Here is a 24,528-nt window from a genome sequence, read left to right as displayed (position 1 = left end):
GAGTGCACATATATTTTGCTGTTTTCTGTTGGATGGGTTTTGCAGGAACATGAGATGAACGTTTCCACCATTATGGATGCTGTTTCCATACAAATTTTACTGGTCCCGAGTAATAGTATAATTTGAATTCATAATGGTACTTTCAAGATTGAGATGTGAGAAACAACCATTGAGGTGATAAAATAATATTTATTACTATTAAATTCAAAGAAACACTCAATTTGAGCTGCAATAACTAACTTATATTATTTCCAAATAATCTAATCTGCCTATTACCCCCCCCCCCCCCCCCCCCAATAGTCACACCAAATAATAACAAAATAATAAAAGAATTGCAATTGTCACCATCTGCTACTCCCATCAGGGGCCTTAACAATATGCACATATTATACTTCATAATTTCAGGGACAAATACTCAAAATGAACAGCTACCTAATAAAACACATGCAAAACATGAGTCAAGCTTTCTCTTTCAAATGCCAAAAGACCTGTATAACATTTCTAATATTTTATGTCTTTTATGTGTTACCCCTAATTGGTAGCTAATGTAACAAAATAGCTACATCCATTGAATGTACTAAGTAATTGGAAAAGCACAATGATATTTTTGCCCAATAGACTTAGTTGTTAAACTACTTTTCATTTATTTTCCTCTCTCCAACACAATCTTAAACTGGCTCTTTTCATGCATTTCTCTCTCCCCTCCTTGTCAGGTTGCATGTTCAAATAACCCTCCTATTATGAATCAGGATACCGTGTCATTCAGATAAAAATCAAGAGACATTTTTAAAGAAATAAAGTTCACTTCAATAAAGCAATAGAGAAAAATTGTTTCCAACCATGAAAGGATTGAGAACAAGAGGCCACAGATATAAGGTAATTGACAAAAGAAACAATGGCAATGTGGAAAAAAGGTTTCTACTCAGTGAGTGGAATGCATTACTTGAGAGCATGATACAGCCAAATCTAATTGAGGCATTCAAAAGGGAGTTAGATTACTATCTGAAAAGGAAGAATATGCAGGGTTACAGAGAGAGGCATGAGAATAGCATGAGCTGAAGTGCTCTTTCAGTTATCCAGTGCAGGCATGATGGGCTCATGATCTCCTTCTGTGATCCATATTAGGTCCCCATGCAGCAATGGCTTATTTTTTAAGTTCTCATCCTTGTTTTCAAATTCCTTTTTGTCTCTTATCTAGCCTAATAATCCTGCAAGATCTCTGCATCATCCAGATTTCTTTTCACTTCAACATGGAGAGCCATGCCCTAAGTTGAGGCCCTAAGTTCGGGAATTCTCTTCCACAACCTCATTCTCCTTCTTTGCCTCTCTTTCCTTTTGAGGTGTTCATTAAAACATACCTCTATGGTCAAGCTCTTGATCATCTATATTTCTTTCTGTGACTGAGTGTCAAAAATGTTTTATTAATATTACACTTTTTATGTGCCTACAGACATCCTGATAGATTAAAGGCATTATAGAACCATAGAGATTTAAAGTGCTGAAAAAGGCTTTTCAGCCCATCATATCCATGCCATTCAAAAACACTGAACTATTCTAATCCCCTTTTCCAGCATTTTATTTAATTTAATTAAGTTTTTTGAAAAGGTCACTTACATGGATTTTGTAAGGTCTTTGACAAGGTCCCATGTGAAAGGCTGGCCCAAAAGGTAAGAAGGTAAAAGCAATGACTGCAGATGCTGGAAACCAGATTCTGGATTAGTGGTGCTGGAAGAGCACATGGGTTTAGGCAGCATCCAAGGAGCAGTAAAAGCGACGTTTCGGGCAAAAGCCCTTCATCAGGAATCCATAATCCAAAAGGTAAGAACCCATGGGATCCACGGCAAGTTGTCAAACTAGATCTAAAATTGGCTTGCAAGCAGGAGGCAAAAGATATTGGTAGATATTTGTTGTGAACGGAAGCCCATGACCAGTGGCATACCATAACAATTGGCACTGGAACCCTTGTTAGTTGTTACTTACATTAATGATTTGGATGTGAATATAGACGGTATAATTATTAAGTTTGCAGATGACACGTAAATTGGTGGCATCCTTGTAGCAATGAGGATGGTCTCAGGCTAAGTCTCAAATTGATCAATTGGTGACTTGGACAGAATTACAGCAGATGGAGTTTAATCCTAATAAATATCAGGTGTACAAATTATGAGAGCACAGATAGGGGAGATTATGAGAATTTTTTCTCTGTAGCAAAAGTATCTAAGACCAGACAGCATAAGTTTAAGGTGAGGAGCAAGTGGTTTGGAGGAAATCTGAGGAATTGTTTTTTTCTCCCAGATGAGGTAGAAATCCGAAGATGCTGCCTGAGAGGGTGATGGAGGCAGATATTCTTACAACATTTAAGAAGCCTCTGGATGAGCACTTAAAATGCCAGGCGACAGACCAAGTACAGGTAAATGGGATTAGTGCAGTTTGGAGTTTCCTGATCAACACAGATGTGGTGAATCAAAGGACCTGCTTCAATACATTCTATGGTATTTGGTCCATAGACCTGTGTGCCTTGGCATTGTAAATGCATATCTAAATACTTTTTAAATGTTTATAAGGGTTTCTGTCTCTACCATCCTTACAGGTAGGGTGCTCCAGGTTCCAACCACTCGCTGGGTGAAAACATTTTTCCTCATATTTCCTCAAAACTTTCTGCCCTTACCTTAAATCCTGCTCCCATTCATTGATACTTCTATCAAGGGAAAAGTATCTTACTATGCACCTCATAATTTTATGCAACTTCATCAAGTCCCCTCTCAATCTCCTTTAAGGAAACCAACTCAGTCTGTCCAATCGTTCCTCAACTGAAACACTCCAGCCAAGGCAACACCTCGATAAATCTCCTCTGTGCCTTCTTCAGCGCTACCACATCCCTTCTATAATGTGAAATCCAGAATTAAACCCAATACCTAGCTGTTCCCTAACCAACGTTTAACCTCCCTGCTCTTAAATTCTATGCCTCAACAAATAAAGGCAAATATTCCATATCTCTTCTTATCCACTTTATCCACATGTCCTGATCTTAAGGGACCAGCATAACAAGGTCTCTCTGATCCTTGGTGCTTCTCATTTATCATGCATTTTCTTGCCTTGTTTGTTCTGCCCAAGTGCATCACATCTATTTGCCATTGATCAGCCCATCTGACCAGCCTGTCTCTATCTTCCTGTAAACTAAAACTATCCTCCTCACTACTTACCAACTCTGCTATTTTTGTATCATCTGTGAACTTATTGATCAACTCTCCGACATTCATGTCTGAATTATTTGAATTAGAGTACAGCATGGAAACAGACCCCTCGGCCCAACTCGTCCATGCCAACCAGATACATAGAACATAGAACAATACAGCACAGGAACGGGCCTTTCAGTCATGATGTTGTACCAAATGTGACACCAAATTAAGCTAGTCCCTTCTGCATGCCATCTTTTCCCTGCATATTCATATGTTATCTACAAGTCCCTAAATTAGGTTATTGTATCTGCCTCTACCATCATCCCTGGCAGTGTATTTCAGACTCCTACCACTCTCCAAAAGAAATTTGCTACTCACATCTGTAGTACTCACATTTGTACTTTACCCTCTCACCTTAAATGCACGGATCTGAGTATTAGACATTTCAACTCTGGGAAAAAGATTCTGACCATCAACCCTATCTATGCATTTCATAATCACTGGGGGAACCTACTGGACAGAGTTCCAGTCAAAAAAAAACCCCTTAATCATCACCCTCTGCTTCCTGGCATTCGGCCAACTGTAGAATTAATTTGTCAAATTTCTTTGGATTCCATGGGCTCTTACGTTGCTATTATCTCCCTTGTGGGCCCTTATTAAAAGCTTTGCTGAAATCCATTTAAAGCATTGCCCTCATCTACACACCAGGTCACCACTTCAAAAAAGTAAATCAAGTTAGTCATGCATGACCTCTTCTTAACTGAACCATGTAGATAGTTTTTGATTAATCCCTGCCTTTCCAAATGCAGGTTAATATTTTCTCTCACAACTGCTGTTAATAGTTTCCCATCATCAAGGTTAGACTGACAGTCATGTGGTTTCCTTGCTCCCTTCTTGAATAACAGTACTACATTGGTTATCCCCCAGTCCTCTGGCACTGCTGGCTAGAGATGAATAGAACATTTTTGCAAGTGCCCCTGCTATCTCCTCCTTTATTTTACTTAAAAACCTGGGATACATTTCATTCAGCCCTGGAGATTTATCTACTTTAAGCCTTCCAGACCACTCAGGACCTCCTCTATGTCAACGCTAATTTCTTTAATAGCATCACAGACCATCTCCCTGATTTCTATGTTTATACTCACTAGTGAACACCAGCCCAAAGTATTTATTTAGAATGCTGCCCATATCCTCTACTTGATGCAGAAGTTGCTACTGTGGTCCTTTATGGGTCCTTCATTATCCTTCTACACTTATGTACTGTAAAATAACTAGGGATTTTTCTTTACTGCCAGTATCCTTTCATACCCTGTTCACCTCTCCTAAGTTCCCTCTATATTCCTCTAGGGCGTCTGCTGCTTTCAGTTCTCAGCATCTGTCATGATCCACCCTTTTTCTCTGAATCCAATGTTATTTATCCCTTGATCTTGAGGGCTCGTAGGATTTGATGGTCCCACGACTATCTAATCATAAGTTGGAAATTTTAACAAAAAAATGTTGGAATAATTCTGTCAGTGTCTGTGAAAAAAGAAACAGCATTAATGTTTCAAGTTGATGACTCTTTGTCCAATGAGGTCTCATTAACCTAAAACACTATTTCTCTACACAAAAGCTGACATTGAGTATTTTCAGCATTATCTGTTTTCAAGTATCTGCAGTACCTTGCTCTTGAGGTGTTCTTGTAATCAGCCAAGTAGACACAGTAAACAAATGAAACTGAAGAACCCTTTAGCCTCATATTCTACCCACTTCATTGTCAGGTGCATACTGAGAAGGGTGTGTGATAAAAAAGATGTCAGGCCACATGCTTTTGATTAAATGAGCAGGCCATTACAGCAACTGAAAACCTTCCTGATTGATGGAAATGAAATAAAATTTTATCAAATTCTTCCTAATGGATCACTTGCCTCTAGAGTTCATTCGATGATACTTATGAATTGCACCTAAATCAAGAAGAGTCATGGGGAATGGTGGAGGGCTAGATTGGAAAATCAAGTCCATTCCCTTCATATGCATTGTACAATTGTAGAGCAAGATGTTGGCATTGTGGTGATATGACTGGACATTATTCCGGGAGTGTAGGCTAATGTGGGCAAGGATTCAAATAACATCACAGTAGCTGATTCAATTCAGTATCAAGTCTAGAATTAAAAGCTGATCCCAGAAATAGTGACTGAGACTTTCAAGACTGTTGGTACACCCACCTGATTAATAATGTGCTTTACATTAAAAAATCTGTCACACTTACATGGTCTTGATGTGACTCCAGAGCCATGGCAATGTAAAATCGACATTTCGGGCAGGAGCCCTTCATCAGGAATGGATTCTTGATGAAGGGCTCTTGCCCGAAACATCGATTCTGCTCATTGGATGCTGTCTGACCTGCTGTGCATTTCCAGCACCACTTGAATCTTGACTCTAATCTCCAGCATTGGCAGTCCTCGGTTTCACCATGGCAATGTCCTCTGAAATGGCCTAGCAAGTCATTCAGTTATATTAAATCATGACAGAAAACTAAAAATGGAATAAAACTGCATGGACCATCTTCTTAATTCAATCTTGGGATGTGAGCATCACTGGCTGACCATCATTTATTGCTGTCCCTCGTTGCCCTTGAGAAGGTGGTGGTGAGCTACCTTCTTGAATTGCTGCAGTTAAGGTAGTGTAGTTGTTACATTGTTAGTCCAAGACGGGTTATTGCCCAGATCTTGTTAGATTTGAACATAAACTGCTTAGCATCTGAGGAATTGTGAATTGTGCTGAGCATTGTGCAATGTGCACACCCCCAAGGAGTCCAAAGTCACTGATGAAGCAACTGAAGATGACACTATCTTGAGTAACTCCTACAGAGATATCATGAAACTGAGATAACTGATCTCCAAAGAACATAACTATCTTCCTTTGAGTCAGAATCACCGGAGAATTTGCCCCCTGATACCCATTGATTCCAGTTTTGGTTAGGCTTCTTAATGTCATTCTCAGTTGAACATGACATTGAGTCAAAGACTATCACTCTCACCTCACCACTGGAATTCAGCCCTTTTGCCCATGTTTGAACCAAGACTATAATGAGGTCTGAAGCTGAGTAGCCCTGGAGCACCCAATCTGGGTGTCACTAAATAGATTGTTACTGAGCAAGTGCTGCTTGTTAGCATTCTTGATGTCATCTTACGTCATTTCCTGATAATCAAGAGTAGAATAATGGGTATTAACTGGCCAGGTTGGATTTATCCTGCTTTTTCTATACAGGACATAACTGGGCAATTTGTATTTTAACTGGAACAGCTTGGTCAGGGGAGCAGTAACCTCTGAAGGACAAGTCTTCAGTAATATTGCTGGAACCATTCCTTGATATCACCTGAAGTGAATCGAATTGGCTAACAAACTGACATTTCTGAGGCTCCAGACTACTGGAGGAGGCCAAGATAGGACAGCCACTCAGCACTTCTGGCTGAAGCTTGCTGTGATATTTCAGCCTTATGTTTTGCACTGATGCCTGAATTCCTGAAGAAGGGCTTATGCCCGAAACATCAATTCTCCTGTTCCTTGGATGCTGCCTGACCTGCTGCGCTTTTCCAGCAACATATTTTCAGCTCTTCCATTGAGGACAGGGATATTTGTGCAACCTCCTCTTTCAGTAAGTTGTTCAATTGCCCACCAGTATTCATAACTGGATATGACAGGACTGCAAAGCTTTGATTTATTTGTTGTAGGATTTTTGTGCTCTGTCCATCACTTACTGCTTATGCTGTTTGTCACACAGTTGTCCTTCTGCTGGATAGTTTCTGCTGGTTAATATCTTCTATTAAGTATACCTGTTGCTGTTCTTGGCATACCCTCTAGTACTGTCCATTGAACCAAGGTTGATTCCTATCTTGATGGTAATGGTTCAATGGGGCATATGTTAGGCCATGAAGTTGCAGATTGTGTTGTAGTACAGTTTTGCTGCTGTCAATGGCTCAGGCACCTCATGGAAGCCCAATCTTAACTTCTAGATTTTTTTGTAGTCTATCCCATTTAGCATGGTGATCGAATACGATTGAGGGTAATTTCAATGTGAAGGACCATGTGGTGGTCAATCTAACTGATAGTGTCATAGACTACTCCTCAATTACATGTGCATCATTGCTTCTGAGCATGCATTGTAAAGTGTGACGAGCAACTAAATTCATCAAAGCTGGTAAAAGAACTTAGTGAGTTACACAAGTTGTCATATTCCCAGGTATTCGTAACCTTGTATTTATTCTGTATGCGTTTGCAGCAATGGCTTGGGAACAATCTAATTAACTGAACGGGAGATAGAAACAGCAGCAAACTGCACTGCAGTGCACTACACCACACATTCCAAACCATGTTCAAAAGAAATTTCATAGAGTAGCTAAAGCATTACACTGTTGACAAAAAGCTGTCACAACGGGGTCATGGAACTTGTGAATGAACTGCTGCAACATTGCATACCAGTAGAATATTCTTGTTTTAGAAACATTTTTTTTAGTGTTTGTGCTGGGTATACTTTTCAATTTTATAGCATCTTAGGAACTGATTCTGCTCCTATCTTCACATCTTCTAAAATACACCATGGCATTCTACATTGCTGCAAACCATTTCTTACTCAGCTTAATGAAAGATAATTTATTAATCTATTTTAATTTTAATTATTAGAGTAAAGGATAATTATGTTTCAGCTTTGTGCTGGCTTGTATGTTCCTTTAGGGTTCAATTTTGTTTTAATACTGTAATAATATGATTTTCTGCAGTGATAATGCATTGTGACAAACTTTGACAGCTAAGCATGCTCAATATTCTTTTCGAATTCTGATATCAGCTGATAAACTCCAGTCCCTCCTATTCCCTGCAGATGTTTAAAAGAAGAAAACATTTGACTCGCATGAAATGTTAACTTTAGCAACGCTTATTAATTTCACACTTTTCCTAGGCCAAGTGCTCAGACTAACATTAACATTAGTGGCATAGCTTCCATACACTGCTGACACTACTGAAATTTACGATGGGCAATTTGTTCCTGACAGAAGGATTCTACAATAACAAAGAAATGTGTTCAATGCAAACCAATACCAAATGACCATTTCCCAAATACTCTTCTTTCCCAGCAGTGATACTGCACTCAATGAGGTGGTCAGTCAGACAAAACTTCCTGGACATGTAGAAAGAGGAATCTGATATAAGGTGGTGAGTTTTACTGATGTGTGCCTTCAGTGGGCAAGATTTAAGCTGAAGCTAATAATTCAAAACAAAAGAGTAATCCAATAGAAATCTAGTCAGATTCTCATATCCAATTTTTTTAGATTCCAAGAATGAAAGAAGAAAGAAGGGCCGCATGGTAACTCATTGGTCAACATTGCTGCCTCACAGCGCCAGGGACCTGGCTTCGATTCCATTCTCAGGTCTAAGTGGAGTTTGTACATTGTCACCATGTCTGATGGGCTTCCTCTGGGTGCTCTAGTTTCCTCCTACAGTCCAAAGATGTGAAGGTTGGGTGGATTGGCCATGTTAATTGCTCATAGTGGTCCAGCAATGTGCAGTCCAGGTTAATTAGCCACAGGAAATGCAGGGTTAAAGGGATAGGATAGGGGGTGGGTCTGGCTGGGATGCTTTTTAGAGGGTCACTATGGACTTGATGGGCCAAATGGCATGCTTCCACACTGCAGGGATTTTATAGTAACACTGGGGTAAATTTTCTGGACCATGAGATCATTTTAAGGCCCAGGACTAAATATTTGATGGCATCTCATCAACATGAAATCTGCTGTTCTGTGTACGCTGGGGATGGTCTTCATTGGATCAGATAAAATGAATCATCCTCAAGAGCTGCAGACCAGTCAGATAGCCTGAGAGGTCTACAGCCCAGTGCCAGCAGAGAACAGTGGTTACTGTTAGAACAAGAAGTCTTGGGAGGAATGTTCCCAAAGGGCATAGGGATCCCACAAATGAGACACCAATCTTCTTGCTTGTTAGCACTAATGCTGTGAAAGCTGCTGGCTGTTGAATATGCTCGTAATATAGGGGACAAGTTGAAGGTGCGCAAGTAGTTGGAGGCCTAACAACCTGCCTTATTTACATGCTATCTCAGCGTTCAAATATACCATAAAATTTACAACAGTGTTCAGAATATATAGCTGCATTTTTAACCGGGTTGAAAACTAGGCATACAGGACCTCCTAACTTTTTTTCAGTGTGAAAGCGAGCTATTTTATTTCCCAAGCCTTGTTTTCCTTTGAATGTTGGAATCAAAGGGCAAATCCACAAAGCTTTCACAATCAGTCTGCCAGAATTCCCAATGAAGTAAATATTGAATCTGGGAAAGGACTACCCCAAATTAACATTAGGCAAAGAATAGTAATAAAGAAAATAATGGCATTAAACAGTAACAAGACCATACCTCCCAGGCCAATTGGTGTCCATCTCAAATCCTAGGCTAAGCGGACAAGAAGAGAGATCTCAATTACTTCTTAAAAAGTATACTCTCTCCCTTAAAAAAGGAACAAGTGATGGACAATTGGGAGGAGCTATTATCAGGCAAGTCCACATTTGTCACGTGGGAATTCTTTAAAGGCCTGCTGATGAGACTTCAGGATCATAATGTCCAGTAAGGAGAAAGGCCAAGGATGGCAAGGTAAGGGAATAAATGTGGTTGTGTAAAAAGGAAAAAAAAAAGCACATGTAAGGTTTGGAAGGCTAAAATTGGACAGGCCCCATGAGGAATATAAAGAAAGCAGAAAAGAACTCAGGCAAGGAATTAGGAGAGGAAGAAGGGGCCATGAAATGACCTTGGCAAGTAGGGATACTATACATACATTAAAAACAATAGGATAATTGGGGAGATGGTAGGAGCACGCAAGGATAAGGGAGGGAACTTATGCTTGGAAGCAAAGGATGTGAGCGAGATCCTAAATGAATACTTTGCATCGGTATTCACCCATGTAAAGGACATGGAGGATAGTGATATTTGTATCGGGAATGCTAATATGTTCGGGCATTTGAGATCAAGAAAGAAGTGGTGTTGCATTTCTTGAAGAGCATTAAGGTGGATAAGATCCCAGGGCTTGATGGTATCTACCACAGGTTATTTAGAGAGATGCAAGAGAGGAGATTGCTAGGGCCTTGACCAAGATCTCTTTATCCTTGCTGGTCACTGGAGAGGTGCCAGAGGAATGTCATTCCTCCGTTCAAGAAGGGAAATAGGGATAATTCAGGAAACTATAGACGAGTGATTCTCACATCAGTGGTTGGAAAGTTATTGGAGAGACTTCTTAGGGATAGGATTTATGAGCATTTGGAAAAGCATGGCCTAATTAGGGATAGCATGGCTTTGTGCAGGATAGGATACGTCTTACTAACATCATTGAATTTTTTTGAGGAGGTGACTAAGATAGTCAATGAGGGCAAAGCAGTGGATGTTGTCTACACGGATTTTAGTTCGGCTTTCGACAAGGTCCCTCTTGGTAAGTTCATCCCAAAAATTAAGATCCATGTGACTTAGCTGTGTGGATTCAGAATTGACTTGCCCATAGAAGACAGAGGGTAGTTGTGGAATGGTGTTTTTCTGGCTGGAGGTCCATGACTAGTGGTGTTCTGCAGGGATCCATACTAGGACCTCTGCTGTTTGTGATGTATATAAATGACTTAGCTGAAGTAAGTTTGCAGACAATACAAAGCTTGGTGGAGTTGTGAATCATGTAGAAGGTTGTCAAAAGATACAATGGGATATAGATCAGTTGCAGATATGGGCGGAGAAATGGCAAATGAAGTTTAATCTGGGTAAGTGTGAAGTGCTGCACGTTGGGAGATCAGATGTTAAGGAAAGTATACAGTTAATGACAGGACTCTGAACAGCATTGATGTACAAAAGGATCTTGGGGTTCAACCCCATAGCTCCTTTAAAGTGGCCATGCAAGTAGATAGGATGGTAAAGAAGGTGAATAGCATGCTTGCCTTTTCATGGTTGGGAAATTGAGTATAAGAGTCAAGATGTCATGTTGCAGCTTTATAAGACTTTGCCACACTTAGAGTATTCTGTTCAATTGTGGTTGCCACATTACAGAAAGGATGTGGAGGCTTTCGAGAGGGCACAGAGATGTTTACCAGAATCCTGCCTGGATTAGAGGATATGAGCTAGAAGGAGAGGCCAGAAAAACTTGGGTTGTTGTGTCTGGAGTGGTGGAGTCTGAGGGGAGACTTGCTAGAGGTCTTTATAATTATGAGATGCATAGATAGGTTTGATGGTTGGAATCTTTTCTCGTAGTGTTGAAATGTCTAAAACTAGGGGCATGAATTTAAGGTGAGAGGGGGATAATTCAAAGGACATGTGAGGGGCAAGTTGTTTTACACAGAGAACGGCAGGAGTCTGGAATGTACTGTAGGGGATGTTGGTGGAGGCAGATATGATAGGGGCATTTAAGGGACTTTTGGATAAGCACAGGGATATGCAAGGAATGGAGAGATATGGATCAAGGGCAGGCAGAAGAAATTAGGCATTAATTTGGCATTATATTCAACATAACATCATGGTCTGGTTCTGTGCTGTACGTTTCTATGTTTGTTAAGGTGGCAACCAAGCATGCTTTCCAAAAAACTTCTATTAGATAATATCTAACTTTGAGTGTCACACCTTTGAACTGTACAGATATTCTAATTAAACCTGCAGAAAGGATTTACAGATGTTGTGAATCCATAGTTGGACTTTGTTTGAAAGAAAACTGTTATGCCTAAAATTAAGATGGTGCTAATGAGTTCTGCAAGGGGTCAGGAGTGGGGGAAGTGGGTGGGGGTGGGTGTGGGGTGGGGAGGGAGTGGTCTCTGCTCGAGTAAACAATGATTTCAACCAGATGCATCAAAACTATTTTGTCAGGTATTAACATGTTTAATTATATAGTTTTAAATTCTTTTCTCAGTCTACCATTAGGATAGAAAAAAGCTCAAAACAGCTAAATGCCTTGTTTAGTATAAATAAAACAGACAGCATTAGATGTTGAAAAGCAGAAATAAAAATATAAATTGCTGGAAAAACTCAGCAGGTCTGGCGTCATCTGTGGAGAGAAAGTGGAGATAACATTTTGGGTCCATTGACCTTTCTTCAGAACTGGTAGGAGCAAGAAAAAAGTGTATATATGCTGAAGACAGAGGGTTGGGTGGGGAGTCGTGACAGGGTAGCTGGTAAAGGAGTAAGTGATAGGTGCGGACAGAGCCCAGTATTTGGTCAGGCAAAGTAATGAATAATGGTTAACCAGGGAGAAAAAAAAGCTGTGAGTGGGGATCATGAGCAAGTGCAAATGAGTTGACGAGCTTGTTCAAAGTCTCAAATGCTCTCAAAATCGTGATTTCTGGGAAGAATCCTATAGTTCACTTGAAAAGTGAACTAATTCCCAGCCATTAAGAAATTTGTTCTTGCCTTCAACTGCAATCTATCTGTATCTGACTTCTACAAAAGAATTCTGCTACACTAGCCAACTGCAACAGTTTATTGCAGATTGACTAACTGAACACTAACTCACATGAATTGATGCCAAATCTGTTGATTTTTAAGTAATTTAAAATTATGGATTCCTCTATTTCCTTTATTTCAGCTGGTGTGTGTGTTGAAGGACAACATGCTTTTATAAATTGTTAATAAATCCTGCTTTGTTTTAACAGTGAAGAATCTGTTGTGGATCATTTTAAAATCTAACTTCCCCAGAGTTTTGGGGAACACATCATTGATAATTTCAAAGCAGAAAAAGAATAAAAAACAGATCACTTCAATTACAGGCAGACAAGGAGAGAGAAAATAAATTAATTTACTTCACCCTCTTGTCAGTGACATATGTTTTAAAGAAAGAAGTGAGAATCTTGCAGATGCCCTAATTACAATTTGCTGAAAACATCATAATGTGGAGGCTGAGTATTCCCAATTTTAATTAACAGTTCCTGGTCATGCCTTCATTTGCCTTTGCCCCAAGCAGTTGAAAATCCTACTTACTCTTCGCCTCACTATTTTCCTTTAAAGAATACATGAAAGCCTACCCCTTTCTTAGATTATGGTTTTCTTACGTGACTCAATATCGTTTTTTTTTTGTTTTCTAATTCCTCTGTGAAGCACTTTTGGACTTGGCATTATGTTAAGAGTGCTCGATAAATACAAGTCATTGTTCTTCCATGGCACATTTTTGATTGTGGAATGGCTGCACATTGACTAGCTTAGACGGAACATTGTTTGCGATCCTATCCCAATGCTTTTTTAAAACATGCTGTACCACTGAAATACAAGGCCACTAATAATAATTGGTTGAAAACTGTAATCATGCATCTCTGATATGAACTTCACCTTGAGTAAACCACACACTTGCTCTTATTAACCAGGAGTGCAATCTTTGTTTGCTCATTCTTATCTTGCTACTTCCACATCAAATCATCAGCATTTGGCTCTTCACAGATGTGGCAGTACATCATCAATTAACTCATTGGACTGTTATTCATATGCACATTTCATTGATGCTACTTTGTCAGTAATAAATGGTTTCTCTCAGTTCTTTCAGTCTCTGCGAGTGAAAAATATTTGTGTTCACAAGGATTTTCGGATGAACCATGAAACAGGATTTATATTCTCCCCCTCCCCATCCCCATCCCACCAGCGTCATTCCCACTAGGACAGAAAATGCATATTGGTCTTGAGGATTGAGATTGACTCCATTGTGGTACAAACTAGTCTACAACACAATAATATCTTTATCTCGATTCACAGATTAAAGAATCAATGTTTCTTTTCGATGGGGAGGAATGGATGTAAACTGATCTATGCCTCTTGAATTCAAGTTGGGACATATTGGCAATAACATTGTTTTTTTTTATTTCTGCAGTGATTGCTCTTTGTAATAAGTCTCCCAAGCCTCTTGTCATTATAAGCACTGATTATGGTAAATTGTGGTTGTCCTCATAGTAGTTTGGATAAAAATATAATAACAGCCAAAATATTTTTTAAAACTCAAGCAATTTCAGTTACAAAGCAATTCCATTCTATAGGTGCACACATTTGCATATATAATTTCACATAAAAAAGAATACATTTTTACCTTTGCTGTACACAACACAATTGTTGTTGTTATCCTCTGTTCCTCGCCAAGTCACATCCATCAGCCACTTGGGACCAGCATGTACTACTATAGGGACAGCCGCTTTTGTCTTCTGTACAAAAGAAGATAATAAACAGATGCCGTTTGTTTTTTGTGATTAAGAACTTGATGAATAATACTAATTTTCAAACAAACTTAACCCCCAAACACATAAGCCAAAGCCAAAATCCCTTGTTGAGTTCTTACAGAGGACAGAGAAAGGCTTATTGAGTATAGTATCTCCTCTGATTGACAGAATTATTAAACCAGAAGTCTCAAAATAAAAACAGATCAGATCTTTCAGATGAATGCATCTCTAATGGTTTGGGTTTAAACTAAAAATGACTTTGGCAAGAAACTGTGAAGCCTGCTGGTGAACTTTAGGAACTTTGTCTTCCTGTTAGATGAAATGGTTAAAGGTCACCTGGATTCTAAGGAAACCAAGGCTGCAAGTTCCAAAGTAGATTTTTTTTGTTTATTCAATATGGTGCTGTGATAGACTTGTAAGTGGAATATATCAACTGCAAATTATGATTTAAGATGGCAAACAAGATGATGGTTCAAGGCAGTTCAGAAGTACACAATGTATTTGTCATTAGCATTGCTATTTTTATGCATGTCTACATAGAATATTTTTTATTTGTAAACTCATGACTGATGATCTGTGATAACTATCCCATTTCCCATACATACATATACATGAATATGAATAAAATAAATGCATTATTGATGTTTTTAGAAGTCCACAGTACAGAAAAAGGCCCTTCAGTCTATTGGGTCTGTGCTAAGCAAATTGACCACCTAACTATTGTAATCCCATTTTCCAGCACTTGGCTTGTAGCCTTTGTATGCCTTGTCATCACAAGTACATCCAAATACTTATTAAATGTAGCCCTCCATCAAGCTCTCTACAAATTGCAAAAAAACCTTTAAATCCCTCCTTAACTGTCAATGTAAACAATGACTGGTTTCCAAAGCTTGCAGCTACTTCTGCTTGCTATCTAATATTATTACATATTATACTGTGTATATGAAATATTTTATGTCTGTCACGACTTTAAACCACTTGCTAGCCATTCAGTTTGTTTTCTTCATTATCATTTATAAAGTATTTTAAGTGGAAACAATTTTCTCCTCTTTAATTACTTATCACCTGCTTTAATAATTTGTTTATTAGGAGTTCTGTTCTACGTATTGCTTACATCCTGTGTGATGAAGAATTTTGTGGTATCAGTTCTAAAATTACATCCTACTGTTTGAAGCCTGAAATTGGACCTCTGTTATCACAGCTTAAAATAATACTCAGAGCTGATTTTTCTACATCCTTTACATTGTGTTGGTGAAGCAACACCTGGAGTACTGTATACAGTTTTGGTCTCTATTTTTAAAAAAAACTGACATTGGAGGCTGCTCAACAGAGATTGACTAGGGAGTTTCCTGGGATGAAAGGTTTGTACTTATCAAGAACAGTTAAGCAGGTTAGGTACTTATTCATTAGAATTTAAAAGAATGACGAGAGGTATTATTTAAAAAAACAGTATTCTGAAGGGGCTTGACAGGGTTGATATTGGGAAGATATTTCCACTAACAGAAAAACTTCAAACGTAGTTACAGAGAAGTAGTCACTCATTTAAAACTGAAATGTAAAGGAGTTTCTTCTCTCAGAGGGTAGTGAATGTTTGGAATTCTCTCTCCAAGGTTTCAGGGCACTAAAGCACCAAAAGCATTAAAAACGGAGGTATACAGATTTTTGAAAAATCAGGGAAGGATAGCTGTGGTAAAACAAAAAAAAGAGTTGAGGCCTGGGGCAGATCACCCATGATTTAACTGAATGATGGGGCATGCTTGAGAGGCCAAAATGAATTCAGTCTAGTCCTATTTTTTCAGTAGTTACATCGATATTCTTCATAGGATGGCCTCTCATGTTTTCTTGGTACAATGAAATGTTTAAACTTCTTCAGTCTGTTGCCGTAATACAAGGTTCATTCTGCTTCAAGTCTCAAATGTTAAATGTCTCAGTCTGTTCTTTGGTGACTAGAATTGGATGCAGCATTCAAAATGGGCTCTGACTAGATAGTTACACAATTTGATCATGGACTCTTCTGTCTTTTTACTCTTTTGGTTAAACAGATCAATTTTCTATTTGCTTTGCTGATTGCTACTTTTACTAGCTGTACATTGTAGAGCAATCTTCTCATTTTCAGTTGAAGCATTTGGTCAGGTGAGATTCATGACTCCTGGCCCATGGCTGTATGGCTTGAAGTGATTTTTCTCAAACAATCTTCCATTCTTCACCTCATTCCTTATCTAATGGACGTTTAAGTGTCCTTCCTCAAGAATTGTGCAGTGAAAGAGGCTGCCGCCATATTTAAACACCATCTGCAAGTTAGGAGCAGCCCCTCGCACTGTGTTGCTAGACTGTTAACACCAAGGACGTAACACAGGAAAATTTTTTAAGAACTTGCCTGTGGTCCATTGATTAGGAATTAGAAGGATTTATGCACAGTGTGGTTAAGCGGAGGTTAGGTTTTCTTCCTGCTGACAACCAAAAAAGACCACAGCATAATAGCTTCATCATTAGCACTGCTACCTCACTGCTCCAGGGACCTGGAGTCGATGCCATCCTTGGTTGACTGTGAATGTAGAGTTTACACATTCTTCCTGTGTCTGTGTGGGTTTCCTCTGGTTTTCTCCCACAGTCCAAAGATTTGAAGGTTAATTGGATTGGCAATGCAAAATTGCCCATAGTGTTCAGTGATATGCAGGCTAAGTGGGTTAGCTATGGGAAATAGCAGCATCAAAGGAACAGGAGAATCGACGTTTTGGGCATAAGCTCTTCTTCAGGAAGGGCTTATGCCTGAAACGTCGATTCTCCTGTTCCTTTGATGCTGCTTGACCTGCTGCGCTTTTAAGCTCTGATCTCCAGCATCTGCAGTCCTCACTTTCTCGTAGCTATGGGAAATACCTGGTTATGGGGATAAGATAGAGTAAACGATGAGTCTAGGTGGGATGCTCTTCAGAGGATCGGTATGAGCCGAATGGTCCATCTCCATGCTGTAGGAATTACTGTAAGATAACATCAGACCAAGTCACCTGGTTCACAAATTGCAGCCGGGGTCAGTGCTGTTCCTTGGGCAAAGCAACATATGCAGCAAAGCCGGAAGAAGATCAATGATCACCTGTGCTTTGCAAATGTATGTGCAGTCACATTTTCTCTGTAACTTCATACTCACATAGCCAGCATCCACTCTAATTGTAACTTCTAAAAGCTTCTCAGCTGAGTTGAAAGTTAAAACATAAGCACACATTGGCACAATGAAACAAACTGAAAGTAAACAACCTCTAATTCACCTTATACTGAAACCAAAACTTAACTTTTTAAATCCTTAACATAGGACTCAATAGTGATTGTTGTTACAATTGTAAGATTATATCTCCCAAACTAGGCAGAAAACACTTTTACAACTTCTGCTTAAATCAGAATATACAGGAAATTTCAACTGTGATTTGTAGTTTGCATTTGTTCTCAACTTCAGTAAATATTAAGCCCTTTTTATACACTATGGCTTATTGAAAGCTTTCTCAATTTAGTCTTTAACAATTTAGGGGCATACATATTTAAGACCTTTCGTCTTTGTGTCACCTTTTGATGTATATCATGTTAAATTGACCCTCCATTTTCCTGCTATCAAAGTGAATGAGGTTTTTCTGCATTAAATTCCATCTGCTTCTTGTTAGTCTATTCCATCCTCTAGAAGTTTAATAACACCCCTTCACAGTTCATAACACTTTCAAGCATTATGCCATTCATTAATAAATATTAAGAGCATCTATGGTCATAATACTGACCACTGGGAAATTGTGTTACTCCCTCAAGGCACTTTAAGCAGCTGTTGCTTTAATTCTATGGGCTCCAACTTTGCTGAAAAGCCTGTTATGTGGTAATTTTTGACATGCCATGTGAAAGTCTAAGTACCCCCCATCAATAGCATTACCCTCATCAATCCCCTCTGTTATTTCACAAGACACTCATGGAGGTTAGTTAAAAATGATTTGTCCTTAAAAAAACCTGTACTGGTTTTACTTATTTCATCTGCATTTGTCTTTGTAGTTACTAATTTGTTGTTGTTCCTCACTGCCTCCCACCACCCCTCCCCACATCATCATTCTCTTGCTCAAACCCATGACTGGTATTTTATCAAATTCATCTGGAAACCCATGTACACCATATTAACAAGATTAAGCTCATTAATTCTCCATGATATCATTAAAAAAAATCAAGCATGTTAGTTAAACACATTTACCAACCAATCCACATGGTCTTTCTTTAATTAATTAGCATTATCCCATGGAATGATTAGCTTTGTTCCAAATTACCATTTTGAAAAAAGCATTCTGATCAACCAGGCAAATCTGAAATGTATATATGATGATTTATTCATTTATTTTCAGTTCTATACATTCCTCTCACAACTCTCTGCTGTTTTCTCAAAATTTCACTCTATCCAATCACTCCTCATAGCTATCTTTTTTTCCACACATCTCCTGAGATCCCTGTCACCTTCATCTTTTGTCCCTTTCCCGTCTTGTCATTGTTGACTGCTGAGTGAATAAGATGCCTGCTTAACTTGTTTGAGGAAGAATATAAAGATATGAATGATGGGAACTACTGGAAATAGGGCAGCTGGTTGGCTACAGAACTGCTCCTTGTTGACATAGTGATGGGTGGAAGAGTTGTTGTTGCATTTTCTGGTGACAACAGTTCTCTAGTGCAACCTAAGTGACCCTTGCATTAACAAGGACATCCCTGATATCCCAGGCAAAATCAGCCAACGGTTGACAATCAGTCTTCTGTTCTGAATTGCCTGAGAAGGATCTGAGCCCTATATCTTGTTATTCATACAGGTCCAAGCCTTGCTGTTGCACAATGTTGTGCAGAGCATAGCGAATTGGGGGAGGGCGGGGGGGAAGATCCACTAGAAATATAAGAAAATAAGCAACCTAAAGAGAAACTGGTATAAATGCAATCTAGATGGGCAGCACCATCTAGGAAAGAAGAAACAAAGTGAAAACACTTATGACAAGGCAACAAGTAGCTTTAAAATATATTTAAGAATAAAATGAAAGAATACCCAATTAAAGTGAGATTGAATGTCTGTACATCAAAAAAACACAGTGCCCATAATAAAGCAGGGGTGTTGGAGGTAAGTATGTTTTGAGAGGAAACAGATAGAATATGGATTACTTGGACATGGTTATAGAATAACAGGTCAAGAAATTAAATATTGCAGGGGAAAACATATTTTAAAAATCTAAAGTGGGATAAAAAGGGACGGGAGTTGTTCTTGTTTGGGATAAATAATGGAAATAGAAGAAAGGACTCATTGGTCAGAAAGACAAAAAATAATCTGTATGGATAAAGAGAAAGGATAACAAGGGAACAATAAGACTAATAGATGTAGCAATGCAAACCATCGAATAGGTGACAAATAAAAAAGGTGAGTTAAGAAAAACAGAATTAAAATTATGTAGGCTTTCAATTATACTATTATATTTTGAATAAATAAGTAATAGAGGGAAAATTGTATGGAGTTTTGACAATATGCCCTTAACATCTTTCCAACTTATCCTACTCCTTTTTAAAAATCTCGTAATGGGGAATAAACCAGAATAGATAAGAGAAGTTGAAGTAGGGGAACAACTAGGAAATTATATAAAACTAAGTGGATGGCACAGTGGCATAGTGGTTAGCACTGCTGCCTCACAGCGCCAGAGACCCAGGTTCAATTCCCACCTCAGGCGACTTCTCCCCGTGTCTGCGTGGGTTTCCACAATCCAAAAATGTGCAGGTAAGGTGAATTGGCCATGCTAAGTTGCCCGTAATGAAGGGGTAAATGTAGGGGAATGGGTCTGGGTGGGTTGCGGGTCGGTGTGGACTTGTTGGGTCGAAGGGCCTGTTTCCGCACTGTCAATAATCTAAGTAAGATTTGTGGATGCTGGAAATCCATTAACTGCTAGAGGAAACTCAACAAGTCTGGTAGGATTTGTCAGGAGAAAGCAGATTTAACAATGACTGTTTTCTCTCCATATGTGATGAGTTTCTTCAGCAGTCCTAATTTTGCTTAACATTAATAGCTTACTTTGTTTATTCTCAGGAGCAAATAGAACTTAGGAAATGAAATAAGCAACTATATTGGCAAACAACCATGGAGAAGAGCAATAGGAAATATTTAATACTATGCCCATAAGAATTTTTTTTTGGTAAAAGGAAAGAACAAACTAAATACTAGTGGAACTTTATGTATGAGTAAAGATATTAAGAAAAAATCAGTCTTAAGAATCCAATACCTTGAGACGACATGCAGAGGCTGCACAATTAGAAAAATTGTATATGGATTAGGAGGGAAGTGAAAAAAATAAAAACTATTAGGAAAATAAACAGGCGCTGAAAAAAAATCAAGGAAGATAAAACAAAATAGCAAATTATTTTACAGGTACATTGATAAAAGAAGGAAGGATGCAAAGATAATAAGACTATTAAAGGATAGCCAAGATAATGGTACAGGTAACAATAGGGAAATGGCTGAAATATTAAATAATTATTTCCCTTCAGTATTTGTCAGGCAGTAGAACAGATAAACAACTTTGAATGACGAGATGAGCAATGAATAAAGTGTATTTAAAAATCCAAAAGGGATGCATTGAATAAATTAAACAAATCCAAAGAGGAGAAAAACCCTTAGATTTCTTCTTAGGGAAAGAAATAGGCTAAGAGGGGTTGAAGAAAGTCACAAAATCACAGAATTGCTACAATGCAGGAGGCCTAAAATGTTGTGCACTAGCTGCCTTACCTTGTTCTTATTTTTGTGCCATTTGCTATAAAATTACTGATCTTGTGTTAGGTTGTTTGAAAAATGTATGTTTTTCAAAGTCCCAAATATTGTGAGATAGTCTGTAACAGCAGCAGTTTATAAAGGAATATTTCCTCTCCACTTCACTGAAATTTCTGCTCAGTAAGTATAGCTTCTTGCAATAAACATTATGGAAAGCACCTCTTTTTGCCCATCATCAAATTCCCACATTGGATAAAAATTCCCAAATATGCTCTCTGTCTCACTTCACTCCATTATAGTTTGACCCTGCACCCCTTACCCGACTATGCAGCTTAAAGAAAAAATACATTCTTCTGTTTTTCAGTTACTTAAAAATAGTCCTTAATAAGTTTTACACTAAACAATGAATGTAGGATCCAAAAGGCCTGATCCAATGCCATTTTCTCTGTGTAATATCTGCTGTTAATGACTCACCACCTGTCTTTCCAAGTCATGTCTGCCATCTGCAAGGCGTAAATTATGAGTGTGATGGAATAGTTCCATGCTTGTCTGTAACTCTGACAACGCTCCAGAAGCTTGACATCTTCCAGGAAAAAACAGCTCATTGACTGGTACTCAATCCATTCACCCACTTCACCAATAATGTACAGTAGCAGCAGTACAGCAGTACTATCAACAGGAAACACGTATCACTCAACTGGGTTCTTCAACAGCGCCCACATTCCTAACACTTGGAAGAAATAGGCCGTAAATGTGTGGGAATACCACCTCTGGCAAATTCCTCTCCAAGTAATTCACCATCTTGATCAGCTGGTATCTCAAATATCCACAGTATATAAAAGTTCAAGACTAATATTATCATGAGAACAACATGCAGAAAACACCTCAAAGAGGGCAGTCATAGTCTCCCCAGAAAGTCTTTGAAGACACTGGAATTTTGACAGCAAAAGCTAGGTAATTCTTTTGCCATAGACTCTGTGGGTAGGAGAATGTCTTCTCCATACTTACTTGGCCTTCTGTTTTCTCTATCCTGTTGGTCATCACACAGTAGCAGATCTATGACCCGTCTGGACAATAACCTTGGACGACTGGCTTTCTTGTCTCTTTCTCACCATTCAAATCTCCACCTTCATCAAAACCCCCACCCGCTACTCCTCCACCATATAGTATTATCTCTAATAGCTCAGCTGGCTTGACAACTGAAATATGATGGAGATTAATGCCACAGCATGGGTTCAATTCCTGCATTGGCTGAGGTTACCATGAAGGACTCTCCTTCTCAACTTCTACCCTTGCCAAGTTGTGCTGATCATTAGGTTAAATCACCAGTCATTTCTCTCTAATGGGAGTGCAACCATATGGTCTGATAAGACTAAAGCAACTTTATCTTTTATCTGCAGGCCTTCTTTCTGCTACTCTCTCCTTTGTTGCTGCAGCCTAAAAACAGCAAATAGATAAAGCACATTAAGATGCATACACAGTGAACTTCACTGGTGAACTCCTGATATATGCATTCATGATCTTGTTACAGAACTCTTTATCTGGCCTTCCTCCTACACTTCCTCATAACTAGCATAACTCACTCCAAAACATTTTCTTTGTACATCAAACAAATAGTGGAGTAAACAATATAAAATCACAACTGGTTGGGTCTTAATCAAGTTGAAGTGCTTGTGAGTTGAATTGTTAAAAATGTAGGCAGCAAGCTTTTGACATGAGCTCCAGTGAGTCTCTCCTTTTGTCAGAAACTTGCCCCTGCTGCTTTTATGTCATTAGCCAGAGTCACAGTCATAGAGGTCTACAGCATAGGAAAAGGCCCTTTATACTATCGGGTCTGTGCCAATCAGACATAATCACCTAAATATTCTAGTTCAATTGTTCAGCACTTGATCTGTAGCCTTGTATGCTTTGCCATTGCAAGGGCCCATCTAAATTCTTCTTAAATGTTATGTGTTTCTGCCTCAGCCACCCCTACAAGCAGTAAGTTCCAAATTTCCACTGCCCTTTGGGTGTAATTTACTTCCTCACATTGCCTTTAAATCTCTACCCCTTAATTTGATCTATACCCCTGGTTATTGATCACTCCACCAAAGGAAAAAAGGTTTCTTCCTCTCTTCCCCAAATAAACTTATACTTCTCAGTTATATCCTCCCTCAGTCTCTTCTGTTCCAAGATGAATAATCCCAGTCTATCAAATCTCTTAAATTAACAAAAAATCTCCAGCCTAGGCAACATACTGGAAAATCTCCTCTACACACTTTCTGGTGCAATCGTATCTCTCCAAGAATATGGATTCCATAATTGCATATAAGACTTTACTTTCACATAAAGAGTGAGATTTAGGATGGACAAGTGTCACATTTGATTTGCTGCTGTAAAGTTCAGACCACAGTTTTTTTTTAAATTGGCTGAGTGACAAGAAAGTATTGCTTAATCCTTGTGTTTCAGAATCATAGAAAGTTTACAGTGAATCCCGCCAGGGATCAGTGTTAGGAGTCCTTGTCTTCCTGATATATTTCAATGACCTAAAAGTTGGTGTGCAGGGAACAAATTCAAAATTTGCAGATGACATGAAACTTGGAAATCCATATCATAAAGTTGATAGTGTAGAACCAAAGGATTCCAAATGTTGATGGATTGAGCAGACAAGTCAAAGCAATGGGTGGCACGGTGGCACAGTGGTTAGCACTACTCTCTCACAGTGCCAGAGATCCAGGTTCAATTCCCACCTCAGGTGACTCTCTGTGTGGAGTTTGCACATTCTCCCTGTGTCTGCATGGGTTTCCTCTGGGTGCTCCAGTTTTCTCCCACAATCCAAAAATGTGCTAAATTGCTAAATTGCCCGTAGTGAAGGGGTAAATGTAGGGGAATGGGTTTGGGTGGGTTGCGCTTCGGCAGGTCGGTGTGGACTTGTTGGGCCGAAGGGCCTGTTTCCACACTGTAAGTAATCAAATCTAAAAGTGAAATTTAATGCAGAGAAGTGTGAAAAGATTATTTGGTGGGAGGAATGCAGAGAGACAATGTTAAGTAAAGTACATTCATAGGCACCTATATGTATATGTGTGTGTGCATAAGTTGATTCACTCTATGTGATGCCAAGAAATGGTTGAAGCCACTAAATAAAAGGCTATGGGCCCTAACAACATTCCTGCTTTAGTACTCAAGGCTTACATCTACTGGCATCTCCCTGTCAATGTGGAAATCTGCCCAACAAATTCCTGATATTAAAATGTAAGACAAATCCAATCCAGACAATTATTGCCACATCATCAGCAAAGTGATAGAAGGCAGCATCAACAGTGCAATCAAACATTAGCTAAGGAATAACCATCTCACTAACGCCCAGGTTGGGTTCCACCTGGGCCAATCAACTCCTGACCATATTACAGCCTTCGTTGAAACAAAAGAGCT

At 38.9% G+C, this 24,528-nt stretch overlaps 1 protein-coding gene across 3 annotated transcripts in view; it reads right to left on the bottom strand.

Moving 5' to 3' along the window:
- The window catches only part of zfpm2a (zinc finger protein, FOG family member 2a), a 937,618-nt gene that overhangs the window by 209,137 nt on the left and 703,953 nt on the right, over positions 1-24,528 (bottom strand). For all 3 annotated transcript variants that reach the window (XM_072570601.1, XM_072570603.1, XM_072570602.1), the window contains one exon: positions 14,246-14,357. In XM_072570601.1, the coding sequence (XP_072426702.1) occupies positions 14,246-14,357 (112 nt within the window). The remainder of the gene's footprint in view (positions 1-14,245; positions 14,358-24,528) is intronic.

The sequence above is a fragment of the Chiloscyllium punctatum genome, chromosome 5 (assembly GCF_047496795.1).
Source record: "Chiloscyllium punctatum isolate Juve2018m chromosome 5, sChiPun1.3, whole genome shotgun sequence".
Lineage (NCBI taxonomy): Eukaryota > Metazoa > Chordata > Chondrichthyes > Orectolobiformes > Hemiscylliidae > Chiloscyllium > Chiloscyllium punctatum.
This window is presented reverse-complemented; position numbering and strand designations above follow the sequence as displayed.